This window comes from Sciurus carolinensis, chromosome 7, assembly GCF_902686445.1.
Source record: "Sciurus carolinensis chromosome 7, mSciCar1.2, whole genome shotgun sequence".
NCBI lineage: Eukaryota > Metazoa > Chordata > Mammalia > Rodentia > Sciuridae > Sciurus > Sciurus carolinensis.
This window is the reverse complement of record NC_062219.1, coordinates 90,010,503-90,026,312: the sequence shown is the minus strand read 5'-3', so window position 1 is coordinate 90,026,312 and position 15,810 is coordinate 90,010,503. Positions and strand designations below refer to the sequence as shown.

The 15,810-nt window shown below is 34.4% G+C and overlaps 1 protein-coding gene across 1 annotated transcript in view; it reads right to left on the bottom strand.

The window, feature by feature from the left end:
* Col9a1 (collagen type IX alpha 1 chain) overlaps positions 1 to 15,810 on the bottom strand; it is a 127,817-nt gene that overhangs the window by 40,153 nt on the left and 71,854 nt on the right. The window contains exons 11-20 of the mRNA XM_047559349.1: positions 15,752 to 15,805; positions 15,482 to 15,517; positions 13,325 to 13,348; positions 12,914 to 12,967; positions 11,608 to 11,661; positions 10,933 to 10,965; positions 10,179 to 10,235; positions 8,620 to 8,673; positions 3,440 to 3,493; positions 2,596 to 2,649 (exon numbers count right to left, since the gene is read on the bottom strand). Coding sequence (XP_047415305.1) covers positions 2,596 to 2,649; positions 3,440 to 3,493; positions 8,620 to 8,673; positions 10,179 to 10,235; positions 10,933 to 10,965; positions 11,608 to 11,661; positions 12,914 to 12,967; positions 13,325 to 13,348; positions 15,482 to 15,517; positions 15,752 to 15,805 — 474 coding nt within the window. The remainder of the gene's footprint in view (positions 1 to 2,595; positions 2,650 to 3,439; positions 3,494 to 8,619; positions 8,674 to 10,178; positions 10,236 to 10,932; positions 10,966 to 11,607; positions 11,662 to 12,913; positions 12,968 to 13,324; positions 13,349 to 15,481; positions 15,518 to 15,751; positions 15,806 to 15,810) is intronic.

Sequence of the window (15,810 nt, the reverse complement as noted above, 5' to 3'; positions counted from 1 at the left end):
AACACTCGTACTCACTCAGAGAACTTGACAAATCCATTGGAAAGAGGCCATCAACCTCCAGGGTTCTCAGAAATGCCTATGGGAATTCATTAATGGTAAAGGCTATAGAGTCACCTTACAAACAGAGGACTCTGGTACCACAACTGGAAGAGGGACTTATGACACTCTGGATCCTACTAAGATCTAAAATAAAAAGTCCAGTCATATGATTGAGAAGAATGAATTGTTGAAAACACCTGAGCATCACTTCTCCCATCCAGGATTTATGCTAGGTTCAGTTTACATAAAGTAACCAATCTATGTCCTCAAGAACAGTTTCACCCTACCAAGAAATGGCGTAAGAACTAGCCAGAATCTTATAAGTCTAATTATCTGAAAATGATCTCTGACTTGGCTACATATTATACAGATCATGCCCTTATTTTCATTAGAAGAATCAAAATGTGATTTTAAAACAAAAATATATTGTTTTGGTGTTCTTTATATATGCCCTTTGCCAAGATACAACCTGTCTGTAAATTTTGTTCTCATCTACACAGCAAATAAGAAAGCATAAGGACAACTGCAGTGAAAAGACAGCTCCTAATGAACCAGGCTGAGATGAGATGATAAAATAAATGAAAAGCAGTCAGAGTACTGGATAGATGTCAGGCCAAGAAATCCAGGTGGACAGCATCTACAATAAGAATTAAAACTTAGAAAACCTTTGATAGAAGGTTCAGACATAGGTAGAATCAAAGAACAAATACAACAGAAGCAGAGGGACCACAGAGCCTGGAAATTCTTTGATCCCTAAAAACTAGAACAGAGAAGAGGCATTCTACATTCACTGAGGAAGAAAGAATTTGGAAGACCCGAGAAAAACCTTGAATTCATCATTCACTTTACATTATGAGAACAGAGAACAGCTTTGCATTATGGAAATGGCTTTGATGCTCTCTCTTTCTCTCTCTCTTTCTCTCTCTCTCTCTCTCTCTCTCTCTCTCTCTCCCCCTCTCTCATTGCTGTTCAGCATGAGCTCAGACCTAAACTGCTGTTACTAGGTAACCAGTCCATGTCTGAGTTCAAAAGAGGAGCTTTAAAAAAAAAAAAAAAAAAAAGAATAAAAGCAATTTGACAGAAATCAAAGAAAATGAGAAATTTTTAAAATATTAAATAGAAAATGTTTCAAATAAAGAGAAGATCATGAACAGTAATTGGCTTCAAAGTGAGGGGTAACATATTTTAGAGGATGATTTAAATCAGAAAAAGTGAAGGTTTAGCTATCAGAAACATCAAAAATTTATCAGTTGTATTTCTTAATAAATGAAGAGATGCACGCAAAGTGTTACTTAAGGTAATGTGAAGATAGAAATGTACAAGACTCCAATATTTTTTTAAATACACTGTTTTAAGGAAAGAAATAGTCTAGAGGAGAGGAAAAAAGAAAGCAGGTAGAAAGAAAATATCTGGAAGAGACAAAGATTTAAAAAATAAAATTGAAAGAAAAACAGTAACAAGCCAAAAACTGTGCATCTCTTTTTAAAAAAAATTAAGATTTGACTTCATTTATTGAGCATCAACAATGCACAACTTCTTGCTATTTAATTGCTAATAAAAAGTTCTGTGTTGCTGTGTTGAACTGACACAGATTAGCCGCACTGTTTCTGAAGAGAACAAAGCCAGGGTCAGAAGGGGGGGTAGGCAGATGTTTTTAACATTCTGTGACCTACAAATTGACTTTTCTAACATACTCTCTAAGAAAAGGAAACTGTTTTATGATACAAAAGCTAGACATACCCCTAAACACACACACACCAATAGAAACATTTTTGAGGGTATCGTCAACATACAGGTTTCTGTTGTTCTTAGGATACTCACTCAATCAAGCATAACCTGTTCTCCATCCTTCACACACAGTACCTCATCCTTGTAGTCTCAGCATCCTTCTGATGCCACCTCCTTCCTGGGTCCTCCGGGTCCCCTGTCTGCATTCCCTCATTCCATCCACCTTGAGATTTCTGCCTCACTTGCTGCACAGTAAGCTATTTGTCTCTCACAATAAGTAACAAATTAATGGGTCCTTATTCCTCTTCAAATCTTCCTAATAGCTTGCAGAACACCTTGCTATGGAAGGGCTAGTAAAATCAGAATTCTGAGACTGGGCTAAGGGCAGGTTTGGTGTTCTCTGGTCACAGGTTTATCACCTATTTAGGGCAGGGCTCACCTTGCAAGTTGGCCAAGAATGTCCCTAGTAGCCTGGGAGGTAGCCTGCCTTCTCTTGACTCTCCCTTCCTGCATTCCCCTGTTGACCAGAAGCACCCCAACCACAGGGCCAGTGTTATCAGTGCTAGCTACTGATACTGATACACAGAGAAAAATAGAGCAATCCCAATTAATCTAAATTACCCCAAACCATTTAAAATATATTATAGAGTAGTCCTCCATGTCCATAGCTTCTGCATCTGTGAATTCAACCAATCGTGGATCCAGAATAAATAAACAAACAAACTAACTAACAAACAAACAAATAGTGTTGCTAAAGATGTTGTTTTAAAATGACCAAAACTCTATTTAGTACATTTTGATATTGTAGTGTTGTCATCATCATCTTACTTTTTCTCCTTTGTCCCCAACTATGCCGGTGATGCCTCTCAAACCTTGAGCTCCCTGGAAATATAAAAAAGAAAAGTGGATTATTTTAGTTAAGGCACTTTTTTTTTTTTAATTTTCCACAGAAACTGATCCAGAAGAAGGATGTTATCGTAATGCCTCAGCTTGTCTTTTACATCAGCTATACCTTGGCTAGCCTCAATGTTCAACAAATTTCATTATTTCCATAAATATTACTCATTTTGACAAGAAAAAGGTGTAACAATTCTACTTTCATATAGTACAAAAGTAATGTAAATTCTGATTTAACAAACATTTTAAATTAAAGTATGCTGATGCCCAATTACCTTGTGAATTACTGCAGTGATCTGCCAAAGCACAAGGGACTAACTTTTTATTAAAAAACATGATTATGAACAATTAATAACGTTCTAATTAAAATGATTACTGCTGGAATGAGCTACATTAATTCAGCGCATTATTTTCCTACTGCGTATTCGGGGTATACAAAATTTTTCATTATATCATGTGATAGTGCTATAGAATATAAAAGATATGTCAACCTCTACTGTTCAGTATTTGCTTTAAGATTGCCTGGCCCTGGAGTCTACTAAATGAATGTATGTAATTATATGTAGACTCTTTTTGTTTAAAAAAGTGCTTTAATGTACAATGGAAACTTTCTTATTCTGAAAAAGTGATTATCTCTCCATGCTGGTTTGGTGAGAAAAGAGAGAACATCATGTTAAAATAAAGTTATTAATACAAATGCTACCTATGAGATATTCCAAGAGTCATTTTTAAATATTTGCATATCCTACTCCAATAAATTTTTAAAATACTTTACTGGAGGTCCTTGAGCTCCAACTTCTCCCAGTTCTCCCTGGTCACCTTCTTCACCCTAAAAAACAACAGAGAAAAGCACAATAAATTGGTCTAGCAAATGAACACAGAAATATGCTACATCTAGTGCAGAACATCTTATATTCATTTGGCATTGATACTATGCTCTCTTGAATTGTTTTATATGTGTGATCCTTGTTAATTGTAGAATATTCAGAAAATCCAGAAAAATATACAAATAAAGTCACCCAAATCACACAGTTCAACTATAAATACCAGTAACATTTTAATTTTTTTTAATATTTTGTTTTAGTCATAGGTGGACACAAAACCTTTATTTTATTTTTATGTGATGCTGAGGATCGAACCCAGGGCCTCATACATGCTAGGCGAGCGCTCTACCACTGAGCCACAACCCCAACCCCAGTAACATTTCAGATGCTGTCCTTTCACAGTTTTTCTAAAGGGAGGAAAGAAGGGAAGAAAAGAGAGAAAAAGAGGAAAGAAAATGTGTGTGTTCATGTTTGAGAGAAAGAGAAAGTTGGGGGAGTTATTGGGAATATATAGTAATACTATATAAACATTTCCATAAGCTATAGGATATTTTAATTATGACTTACATGTTAACTTTTCTTATTACCACTTTTATACCATACACAATTTATAGTGGATTTAAATCAGTCTTTTCTTTCATGGGTTATAACTTTTGATTTCACTCATGGAAAAGCCTTTTCAACCCCCAAAATATATAAATATTCATCTGTACTTTTTTTTTAGTAATTCTGTAGTTTAATTTCTGGCACAGAATTTAAAGGTCACTTATTCCAATATTTATTTATTGAATAGTAGATCCTCTCCACATAAATTGGAAAATTCATCCTTAACATGTATAAATCATTAGACTCTAGGTTTCCTATTCTATTCCACTGATCTGTTTATGATGTTACCAGGACCAAAACATTTTAATTACTGAAATTTTATAATACATTTTCATCTCAGGGAGAATTCCCATACCTTTTTAATTTATAGTTACTCTTATATTTCAGATTTTCTTAAATGTTTACCCTTCCAGAGGAATGTTAAAATCATTGAACAGATATTCCCAAAAATACTACTAGTTTTCTACCAGGACTACATTAAAAATTTCTCTCCTAGAAGTTAATGTATCTCCCCATTTAGTCAAAAGTTTTTCTTTTGAACTTCATAGATAAAGTTTAACACTTTTCTTCAAATTAGGTTTCCATATTAAGTTTGTTCTAAGATATTTTGACTATTTAGTTGCTATTGCCAATGGGACCACCTTCCATCACATTCTCTAATTATTATTTTGGTATCTTGTTATTATAACCTCTGATATACTTTAAAATATTAGAATATTCAAAAAGAAGTCCAATTCCTCAACAAAAAATATTATTTTATAGAAAAAGTGACTTTCACTCTGATGAGGGCTTTACTTTCTTTTAATCAATATACAGTCTTACATTTTCAGTGGTAATAGATATTTTCAATTAGGAAGTTAGTGATGAGAAAAATTATTTATAACACCATGTACATAATAGTAGACTTAAATCCATTACTATTGTTTCTTTATTACATATTCAATTCACTGATTTTCTTGCTCCATCAACTATATCTTACATTTAAAGATTTTCACAAAAAAAGGACACAATAGAAAATTTAATAGTAGTATGAATATAGAACATTTAGGCATATGATTCAAAGAGCTACATTGTGCCTAAATAATTTAACTTAATTTTTAATGCAGTATAGGGGTCTTACACCTTGGTTTTAGTCTCCTAATTATATTCAGATTATATTTCATTAGAACATAAGATGGACAGCGGAAAGAGGCAGTCCAATTCAAAAGCCAGTGAATTAACTGTCCACAGAGTGAATAATCATCACATGTGCATAGTTAAATACTACTTGTTTCTCTCTACAAATTTATAAAACTAGCTGCCAAAAGAACAATGATTAATAGGTCCTTTGTATTTTTTCCTTAGTAGGATATGGAGCATTTCGCATAGATTCTCCATAAACCTTAGAGCAATATGCTTGAATTAAACATTTTACCTTTGAATGAAAAGCACATACCTCATCAATAACCGCAAATTTAAAATGAAAAATTTTAAATTTATTGTCATTTATTATTTATTTACTATCATTTATTACCATTTTACTAAGAGATTTTTGAATGAATGCTGATCTGCTGCATGATGTTGCCAATACCATATCTTTTTCAAATTTTTTACTTGTTCTAATTAGTTATACATGACAGTAGAATGCATTTATGCAAGTTGATATACAAATCATACATGAATGGAGTATAATTTCTCATTTTTCTAATTGTACATATTGTAGGATTACATCAGTCATGCAGTCATATATGTACATGAGGTAATTAAATCTGTTTCACTAGACTATTCTTCCTACCCCCATAACCCTTCTCCTCCCTTCACTTCCCTCTACCTAATATAGAGTAACTATTCTTCCCTAGCACCCCACCTCCTTATTGTGAATAGTATCCGCATATCAGAGAGAACATATGGCATTCAATTTTGGGGGGATTTGGCTTATTTGGTTTAGCACGATATTCTCCAATTCCATCCAATTATCAGCAAATGCCATTATTTCATTCTTCTTTAAAGCTGAGTAATATTCTATCATCTCTCTCTGTATATGTGTGTGTGTGTGTGTGTGTGTGTGTGTGTGTATACCACATTTTCTTTATCATCAATACCATATCTTAATTATACTTATTCCTGTTATAGTTTGGATGTGAGCTGTCTTCCAAAAGCTCATGTGTGAGACAATGTATGAAAGTGAATTAATCCCTGATTGGATTACCCAAGTGTTAACTGGAGGCAGGTAGGTTGTGGCTGGAGGAAGTGGGTATTGGGGCGAGGCTTTGGAGTATATATATTTGTATATGGCAAATGAATTCTCTCTCTGCTTCCTCATGATGCAAGCTGCTTTGCTCTGCCACGCTCTTCCACCGAGATGTTCTGCCTCACCTCGAGCCCCAAGGAATGGAGCCGGCCTTCTGTGGACTAAAACCTCTGAAACCGTGAACCTTCAAATAAAATCTTCCTCCTCTATAATTGTGCTGATCAGATTATTTAGTCACAGCAGCAAAATAGCTGACTAAAACAAGCTCTATATTCATAAACAACTTTAAAAGTCTTCATTAACTAACTTGCATAATAAATTCAAGGCAAAATTGTGAATCTAAATGCAAACTTCAGGCCTCCAGGATCTCTTATCATTCCAGTTCAGCTGTTAGAAGCCCCTTTCAGAGCTCATTCTTCAACAAGCTATTGTCATGCCATTTTATTTTTGTTTTTCTTTTTCTTTCTCTCTTTTTTTTTTTAGTTGTAGATCAACACAATATTTTTATTTTACTTATTAATTTTTTTTATGTGATGCTGAGGATCAAACCCAGTGCCGCATGAGTTCTAGGCAAGCACTCTACCACTGAGACACAACCCTAGCCCTGTCATGCCATTTTCTTACATAACTTTTCAAAGACACCACTTATAGTCTGAAGTGACATAAAAATGTGAAATAAATGAAAAGAATTTTTAACAACATTCCTTGAAAATCTTGGCAATTACCTACCACAGCAAGAAGTATGCAAGTTTTCCACTGAAACTCAAACCAGATTTGAGAGTCCAAATAACTAACTTGTATAGATACCAAAAACACTAGTTTCATGAGAAGAGTGAAGATCAACAGCTTCATGTCTAAACCCCATGGGTTAAGGGAATAAAATTTCCCCAAAATAATGGGTCACCGAAAGGAGGAAAAAGAGATGCAGAGCATCAAAAATAAAAGAAGTCTGCTATATCTACTTTTCTATGCATATTACCTCATGAAAATGTTTTGATGCAATTTTAATATTCTTGCACACCTATTTTGGTGGTTAGCTAATATCATATGTATATTTCACATTTAGTGTAGTCACTCCCCTGTGATTAGACATATTTTTCATTCTGAGTTCCCAGCACTTAGAATAAACCCTGGCACATGGCAGGTACTTAGTAAATAATTACTAAATGTTCAAAATCACAAATTTTGAGATTCATTGAAGAAACGGGCATGCAGAGACCCTTCCAAAGTACTCATTTTTTTTCCTATTTTACTCCAATTTGTCATCGGGAAGCCAGCTATTACATCCCAGATAAATAAAATACCTTCCCTAAGTAATAAAAGGCATTTAAAATAAATGTCTGAATTACAATAGGACAGAAAATTGGTCAATTTATTCTGATTATGTGAGATTATTTAATATACTGATTTTAGCTAAGGATTTCAAGAATATTAATGCTTGAAGATATTAATAAATTGCCTCTCTAGCTCTTTACTTCCAAAGAAAAAGACTATTCTTTTGTCACTACCCACTAAAGGTGTAGAGTGGCACTGTCAACAATAACAACGAAAAGTCTACAGGATCTGCATTAAGAATAGCTTGACTTTATACAATATAATAAAATGTACCAAGACAAAAGTTCCACTGTGCAGAAAATAAAATTCTTAGGTAGTTAAAAGATGACTAACCTTAGTAGATTTTTAAAAAATGGCAAATAGGTAATCTTGCTTTGAATTTCAGTCTTGGTTTTTCTGCAGAGCACACTTGCCCTGGTACAAGTTTTGCTATAAATTCCATGCTTGCATCCAGATAATAACACAAGTTACCGCTAACTTCCAGTTTACTCAAAATTTATTTTATATTGAAATAAAGTCAGAGATAAACAGAAAAATTATTCCAGAACTTGAGACAAGAAGGTATAAGCCAGTTACCAACTTCTGTTTGCTAAGCTCAATAACACATTGCATAAAAATTATGAATAACAAAAATTTTTTTATGAGATAGAACAATTAGTTGAATGTTCAACTATCATAAGCATCGAGGAAAAATGTTGAATGTGACTGATTTGAAAGGGAAAGAAAAGAAAGGGTAACCACACAGGAAAAAAATGATAATGTCCAGTGCCTTCTTTGTTTTTTATAATTAAACAACTTATTATGCTTAGTCAGAATATTAATACATCTACTGAGAACATATCGAACACTATTTCAAAGAGAAGGACAAAATATAATGTATACTGTATTATTCCTTATAGTTACTTATAATGAAAATACCTCCTAATCACAGTTTACCCACTAAACACTCATTTTTCTTACCTTGTGTCCTTGTCTTCCTGGCTCACCAATTTCTCCTTTAGCACCTTTATGGCCCTAGCAAATACAAAAATAAAAAATATGTAATATCATATATTTTAAAATATATATAAATTATATTAGATATTTATAAATTATGAAAAATTACATATATGTATACAGAATTGATTGGTTTTGGCACCAAAAATATCAGAAGGCTCACAAAATGATCCTGCTTCCCTAAGTCCTTGTCAAGGTGCTACTAAGAAAATGATTATGTCACAAAGAAAATTACTGCCTTAAATGCTCTAAAAAGCACTATGTATATTAGATTACTACTGTATATAATATGTATCAGTTTTAGTTAATAGGAAAACACTGTTCTAGAATTTTAAATGCCACATTACCCAGTTCAGCACCAGGATTTATTGATACCTGCCTGCTGTTCTAGAAATCTGGGTTCCCTAACTTCCTCCTGGAGTGGTCTAGAGCACTGAGCCTTTTTCTATACTGGTGACTGAACTTTTCAGAAGAAGCAGCCCTGACCCAGCTCACCTGGCTATGCCCTGCTTCTGTGGCTACTGGAAACTCCAAACCCACCTGCTTCCTGGAGGTGGGGAAGGGCGGGAGTAAGAAGGGCACTTCCCCAGATGCACAGCTCTCTGCCTCTTCCTGTACACTATTGGTGCAAAGGGAAAGCATCAAAGGGCAGTCTAAGCAAAGTCTGCCCAGCATGGAAAGAGAATCCTGGACCTCTCTTGTCAGGCCACCTGTTCTAAGCTTACTTGCACTGTGGCAAAGTACCATGAGGCAAACTGTGAGACAACATCCCCAAATTAAGTCTGTCAGAACTCTGAACTCTCTCAAGACTTTCTGAAAAATAAGATACAACCCAGGCCCAACTCTTCCACAGTTGACAGAAACCACTGAAACTACCACAGGGAAAACGTTGGGGAAAATCAGTACCTTGGGGGCTTCCAGATCGCAGTAGAACCCCGAGGAATTTCTCAAAATCACTTTAGACTCAGAGACTGGAGAGAGAAAGCCATTTATCCCCAGCATTTGGCATTTATTTACTTGTTTTTATGGAGTATTTTAAGGTAATTATGATGTCAGAGTCAAAGAAAAAGTTTCAGGAACATCTCTTTTCCTACTTATTTTGCAGTTTCCCCAATTTCCCACAGTTTTTTTTTTTTTTTAAACCGAAAGTTTTGAATAATTATATATACAGACCTCTCCCCTCAGTCCCAGCACTGTCTTTGTCGGTTAGGGGCAAACTTCTGGCCCTTGATTCAGTGTTCCAGTGTCCCTCCATTCCACGTATTTCACTGGCATTTCTTCCCTGAACTTCAGGGGCATCTATTTTAAGCACCTGTGTCTCTGCAGGTGGGAGTACATGCCAGGGGCACCAGCTAGAATCCAGGCTTAATAAGCCCACAGACTGAGGTGCAGAGTAAACCAACACAGACATGATCCATCTGAGTGGGATCTCCACACCAGGAAGGACAGTGCTTTAAGTAAAGGCTCCATTTTTTTCTGTGGATAATCCTCTAGGAAATAAAATAAGGAAATTATTCTCTTACCCTCATGCCTGGTAGGCCTGGATATCCAGAGCGACCTGGTGGACAGGAATTGGGACACTAGGAGAAAGCAAGAAAGAGACCATGAACCAGAACCCACTTTGTGAAAAGGCCAGTTTTTTAAAGGATTCCAGCTATTAAATTCTAATGCAATTACAAGTCATGAAATAAATTTAAATATCCCTTTCCTCCCTTTTATTGAATTTTTAAACTAATATTTCTAGCTTCTAGAAAAGAATAGAGAATATAACAAATACCTTCCCATGTATTCACCCCAGATTTAATAAATGTTAATATTTTGCCATATTTATTTCAGATACACTCTTTTAAAGAAATGAAATGTTTACAGATAATGAATTTTGCCCTGACCTGATCATATCTTCCTCCCTCTCCACTGAACTAGCCATATCCTGAATTCCGTACCCCCACAATGAGCCAGAATTGTGCTTAGTGCAGTTTACCACTACTATTTCATTATTAATCTACACATAAAATATCTCCTAATATTGGGGTATTCTAGTGAAAAGCATGCCTTAGGCATAAAGTAAAAATGTTGTAGAAAAAATAGATAACTTTTGTAAAGAAAAACTGTTATAGTCTGAGTATACATAAGCCACCAGTCCCCTAATGCTACAGATTTTATTCCATCTGAGTAAAAGTAAAACACAGAAGCACAGTATGTTCCAGAAAGATCATTTCAAAGACAACTCATCTGAAGACTAAAAAACTTCATTTTGTTCAAAGGAAAACATCTTACCAGTGGATCTCCATCATGAAAGCCAATTGTTCCCTAAAGTAAATAAAATATTAAAGTTAACAATATAAGTAAATAATTAATTCAAAGTTAGTAATAATAGAGAGTTCACTGGGTAAAGATATAATTAAGTATATTTGTTTCATAAACTACAAGGCACAAGTAGCAGCACATAATGTGGTAATATTCTAAAAACTTGATTCATGGGCATATTCCTTTATAAGACTCCCAAACTGTAGTTGATCATTTTTTTCAGGGAATTAAAAAGAACTGAAATGAGAAGCAGAATAGAAAAAAAAGGACCTATAATATATAAACTTAAATATGTATTATCTCCTACTTAAACTCATGTTTTGTAAATTTGTTACTGTGAAATATTTGAACAAGCGCTTCATTTGAAAATGCTTCTTTTATATGTCAGTTTTGAGCTTGAAAAAAACAGTGTCAAATGTTTTCACATGTAAGGATTAAGACTTGCTTTGTGAAACTACCTTTTAAGTTATTGCGTTTCTTCTACTTTTCTCACCTTAAAAAGAACAATGCTCTAAAAAATTGGTAGCCATTTTGAGAGTGTTAGAATAAATGATTCAATTAATAGGCACTTCCATTTCTGATTCTTAGATTTCTTCAGTTCTGACCCTCAGACACAAAGAGAAATTCATGTAGCAAACAACTTACACTGGGTCCTGGGGGGCCTGGGGGTCCAGGTGGTCCTCTTTTCCCAGGGTCACCCTAAGTCATTTGAAAAATTGTGACATGGTGGTTATACATGTGTCAAAACACGGTACACAAAACCAGCGAGGCATGAGAGAATGGCATTACTAGAAACCCCTACAGAGCTCAGCCATGCATAGACCTGCCACCAAATCCAATTAGTTCTACAAAACCAGAATAATAAAGGAGTTCTAGTCTCACCGATATATAAAACAAAGCAAAGGGAGACAAAGAAAAAATAAAGTCAATTCTTTCTGTGTAGGATGATCACTTTATCTACTCTGAAAATAAATTAGAACACCTATGTATTTTTCTAGCTGATTTACAGAGGAGCCAGAGCAGCCAATACTGCTAGTGTCTACCAGCTAATCAGAGCAAAAGAAAGCTCACACCCAGTGTGAAGCTTGAAGTGCAAGGTTAATCTTGGTAGTGTCTAACTCTTGCTGCTGCTGTTCTCCTGGTCTGTCATTTAGTCTGTCACTGCACTCTTGAACACACAGAAAGCAAAATTGGCTAAATTCAACTAAGCCATTCAGATGAAAATGGGTTCCAATTACTCTCAATAGCAAATATTTACTCTTGGCATGTTTTCCTTCTTAATGTCCTATCATAAAGTGTCAAAAGCATTTTATAATTATTTTAAATGTATAATGATATTCACTCATTTCTTTAATAAATAAATTTGCAAACAGCAAGCACACAGAGAAGCAGGAAAGAGGTATAATAACATCATACCTTTCCTCAATGAGTTTACAATTGACTACTTTCTCATAATATCAATACTTCAACATTTTTTAAATGCTTACTGAATATCCACATGAAGCACTTTTTATCGGCAATTTGCTCTATGAAATTCAGTGCCTTAATGTTTCAAGTTAAATTCTGGTTATAATTTAATGATCCTAACAAATATACCTCATAATAACTTTAGGCTATTTTTAAATTTCATGTGGAAAGTCTAATACAAAAGCCATTGGACCCTAATCCTGGCTGAGAATCTGTAAAATGGGGGTGACACTTCTTCACCTGACACTCAATTAGGAAGTTGGGAAGAAATTTAGCTGAAAAATTGGGGGAAAAATTAAAAAGCTCTGCAAAAATAAGGCAGCATTATTACCCCTAGTTCTCATCAATATTATGAACTGGAATAAAATCTATCTGCCACTTTTGAACTTGCAAGAGGGAGACTAGTACTGTTAGGGTAATTTGCCTTTCTAGTAACACCTTCTATTAAATCAGCAAATGTCTATCAAAATGCTCTGGTACTTACAATAGGTCCTACACGGCCAAGTTCTCCGGGGAGTCCTGCTGTCCCAGGAGGACCCTGAAGTTGACGAATCAAAGTGACAAGGTAATTTATGGATATTTTATAATCTATCATAAATACTATTAAATATAATAAATAACAGGCCTAGAACTATGTATCTATGCTAGCTTCAGTGTCCAATGTGACAATAACTCATTTGGCCAAACTTTACTTAAAATGGAACAGAAATTTCCTAAATTAGTAAATATTTTGTCTAGCAGAATAGGGGTATTGTCATTAGTAGGCACCTCAGATGATAAACTAAGACACTGTAATCCCCAATGGTTAGTGTTAGTCAAAAAGGAGGGTCAGAGTTTGAGAAATAGGCATTTTTGTAGACTTTATATATAAAAGCCAATGAGGAATGATACATACAGGTGGTCCAGGAATACCACGACCCTAAAAGAATAAAATAAAATATTTACTTCAAGTGGTTTATACTTAGTTTAAACATAGACACAAACACAACTGGGTTCAAAACCATAAATTCTAATACTAAATAAACATATGATGCTCGTTCTAAAGAAAATACTGGATAATGAAAAGCAAACATGGCTCTGCTTCTGAAGAAAGCATGAGATTGTTTCAGCTCCTCAAGCATTTCTCTAAGATCCATGCTAACCAGCATTATTTTTCTAATTTTTTTAAAAAGAAAATCAAAGTAAAGAAGCCACCTAAGCTTGCCCTCAGGAGAACTTACGATCACTCATAAACAGGCACATCACAACCAGTTTAAAGATTTTATTCATTTGTAGTGTTGTAAAGAAACCTACATTAAAGACAACATACTTTCACAGTGTATAATATATGATGTTTAGAAGTTCCCAGAACAAGCAATCAGCACTGAGAGGCTGGCGGTGAAAGGTCAGAAACACACCTCCATTTTGACAGGTAAGGTTATATTTCTAGAAAGTAAACTGGTGTCACACCTGAAGTATCCTGCACTGGGATTCTAATGTAATAGACTAAGTTTGACTTTAAGGCTAGTTATTCTATTGCCCTTTCCTTTACACCTTGTATCTCTTCATGGCACTAGACTACATATAATACATATAATCAAGGATTGAAACCATTCTGATTTATCTAACTAGCCCCAATTCTAGCACAGAGCCTAATATATAATCAACTCTAACAATATGCTTGTTGAACTTAAAATTGAACATTAACAACCCAAAATTCCAATTGCCTCTCTTTGCTTTCCAATTTCAATTTTTCCCCTTAGGATTACTCATTATTCTTTTCATTCCTACATTGGCTTGAATAGTTTTTATTCCAAACTGTCTGTGATACCATACTTATGTTAGCTTTTCATTGCAGACTTGCTTTTCTAAAATATCCATATATAAAGCATCTCATATAATCAATGCACATCCTTTGATATGATATTAATATTTCTAATCAGGCAGACACACGGGTAAGAACTTCACATGGCAGTACATTCTAATAATAAGTGGAACTTTCAATGCTTTCTTTGAAAGATTACTCTCACCTGAACATTCCAATACATATATCAATTTGTGAAATAGTTGTCATGCTTGAAAATACCAAATTAATCAATAAATTATTTCATTATTAGAGACCTAGTTGTTTGACAAATTTCACTAAATATTTAAATTTTTTTATTTTTATTTTTTAATTATTTTTTATTTTTTTTTTACAGACTGCATTTTGGTTCATCGTACACAAATGGGGTACATCATTTCTTTTCTATGGTTGTACACAATGTAAATTCATACCATTCATGTAATCATACATGTACATAGGATAATGATGTCTGGTTCATTCCACCATTTTTCATACCCCCTCCCTCTCATTTCCTTCTACATAAAGGTCCTCCATTCTTCTCTCGGTCCCCACCCCCACCCCCATTATATAAATATTTAAATATTAAAGAAGGCATCTCTATAAAACATTGAGATATGAGTTGTAAGATGTTGTGCAGCATGTTATTCACTTCTGAAAATATGCTTTTAATGAACAAGTTGATAGATGCTGAAATATAGCAAAGAAAACAGTATGAAGGGGGGGCACAGATTTATGGCAAGAGCAAAAAAGAAGCAAAGAGCAAAACAGAAAGGAAAAATAGCCTAAGACACTAGTCCTCTTCAATATACAAATAGCACAAATCTGAGGGATTGTGCAATGCAAGAAAAGACGAGTCAGGGAGGCAATAATGTCTCATTAGTTGATATTTCATTAAAGATAAAACCAGTTGTAAAGAAAGTGATGTGATGCATGTTCTAAACACTGAATTCACTGTTGTTATGCAAGAAATGTTTTCTATCAACAAGGTAGAGAGGGAATTGTCTTCTGAGAAATACCACCTGCAAATAGACATATGTATTTTGTACTGTATATTCAAATGCCTCTGAACAGTTTCTACTCACAGTAGGAATATTTACCATACTAGATAAGTCATAAAATTCTTCGTCATGTGTATTATATAGAAAACTGCATTTAAAAAAATTCCCAATAGCAGAATTTTACCTAAAGATAGGAAATTTTTAGTTCTGTGGCTTTACAGTTACTTACTGGAAATCCACGAGGTCCAGGCACTCCAGGTTCTCCCTAAAAATAAAATAGTTTCATTGTATTTAGGTTTTTGTAACATGATTATGTAAATATGTAAGCTGCATAAATATTGAAATAAAACACTGCATCTTAGTGTTTTTGAACAGTTTTAGTTGAAAAAGTATTCAGCTGCATCTAGCTTAATCTGTTAGTTGATGTGCAAACACTACAATAAAATTATACTTCAACATTTAAGTAACATCATCAGTTGGTACCAGGTAGCCTACTTACTTTTTGTCCCCTTGGACCAACAGAGCCAGGGGATCCATCAGGTCCTGTTAAACCCTGAC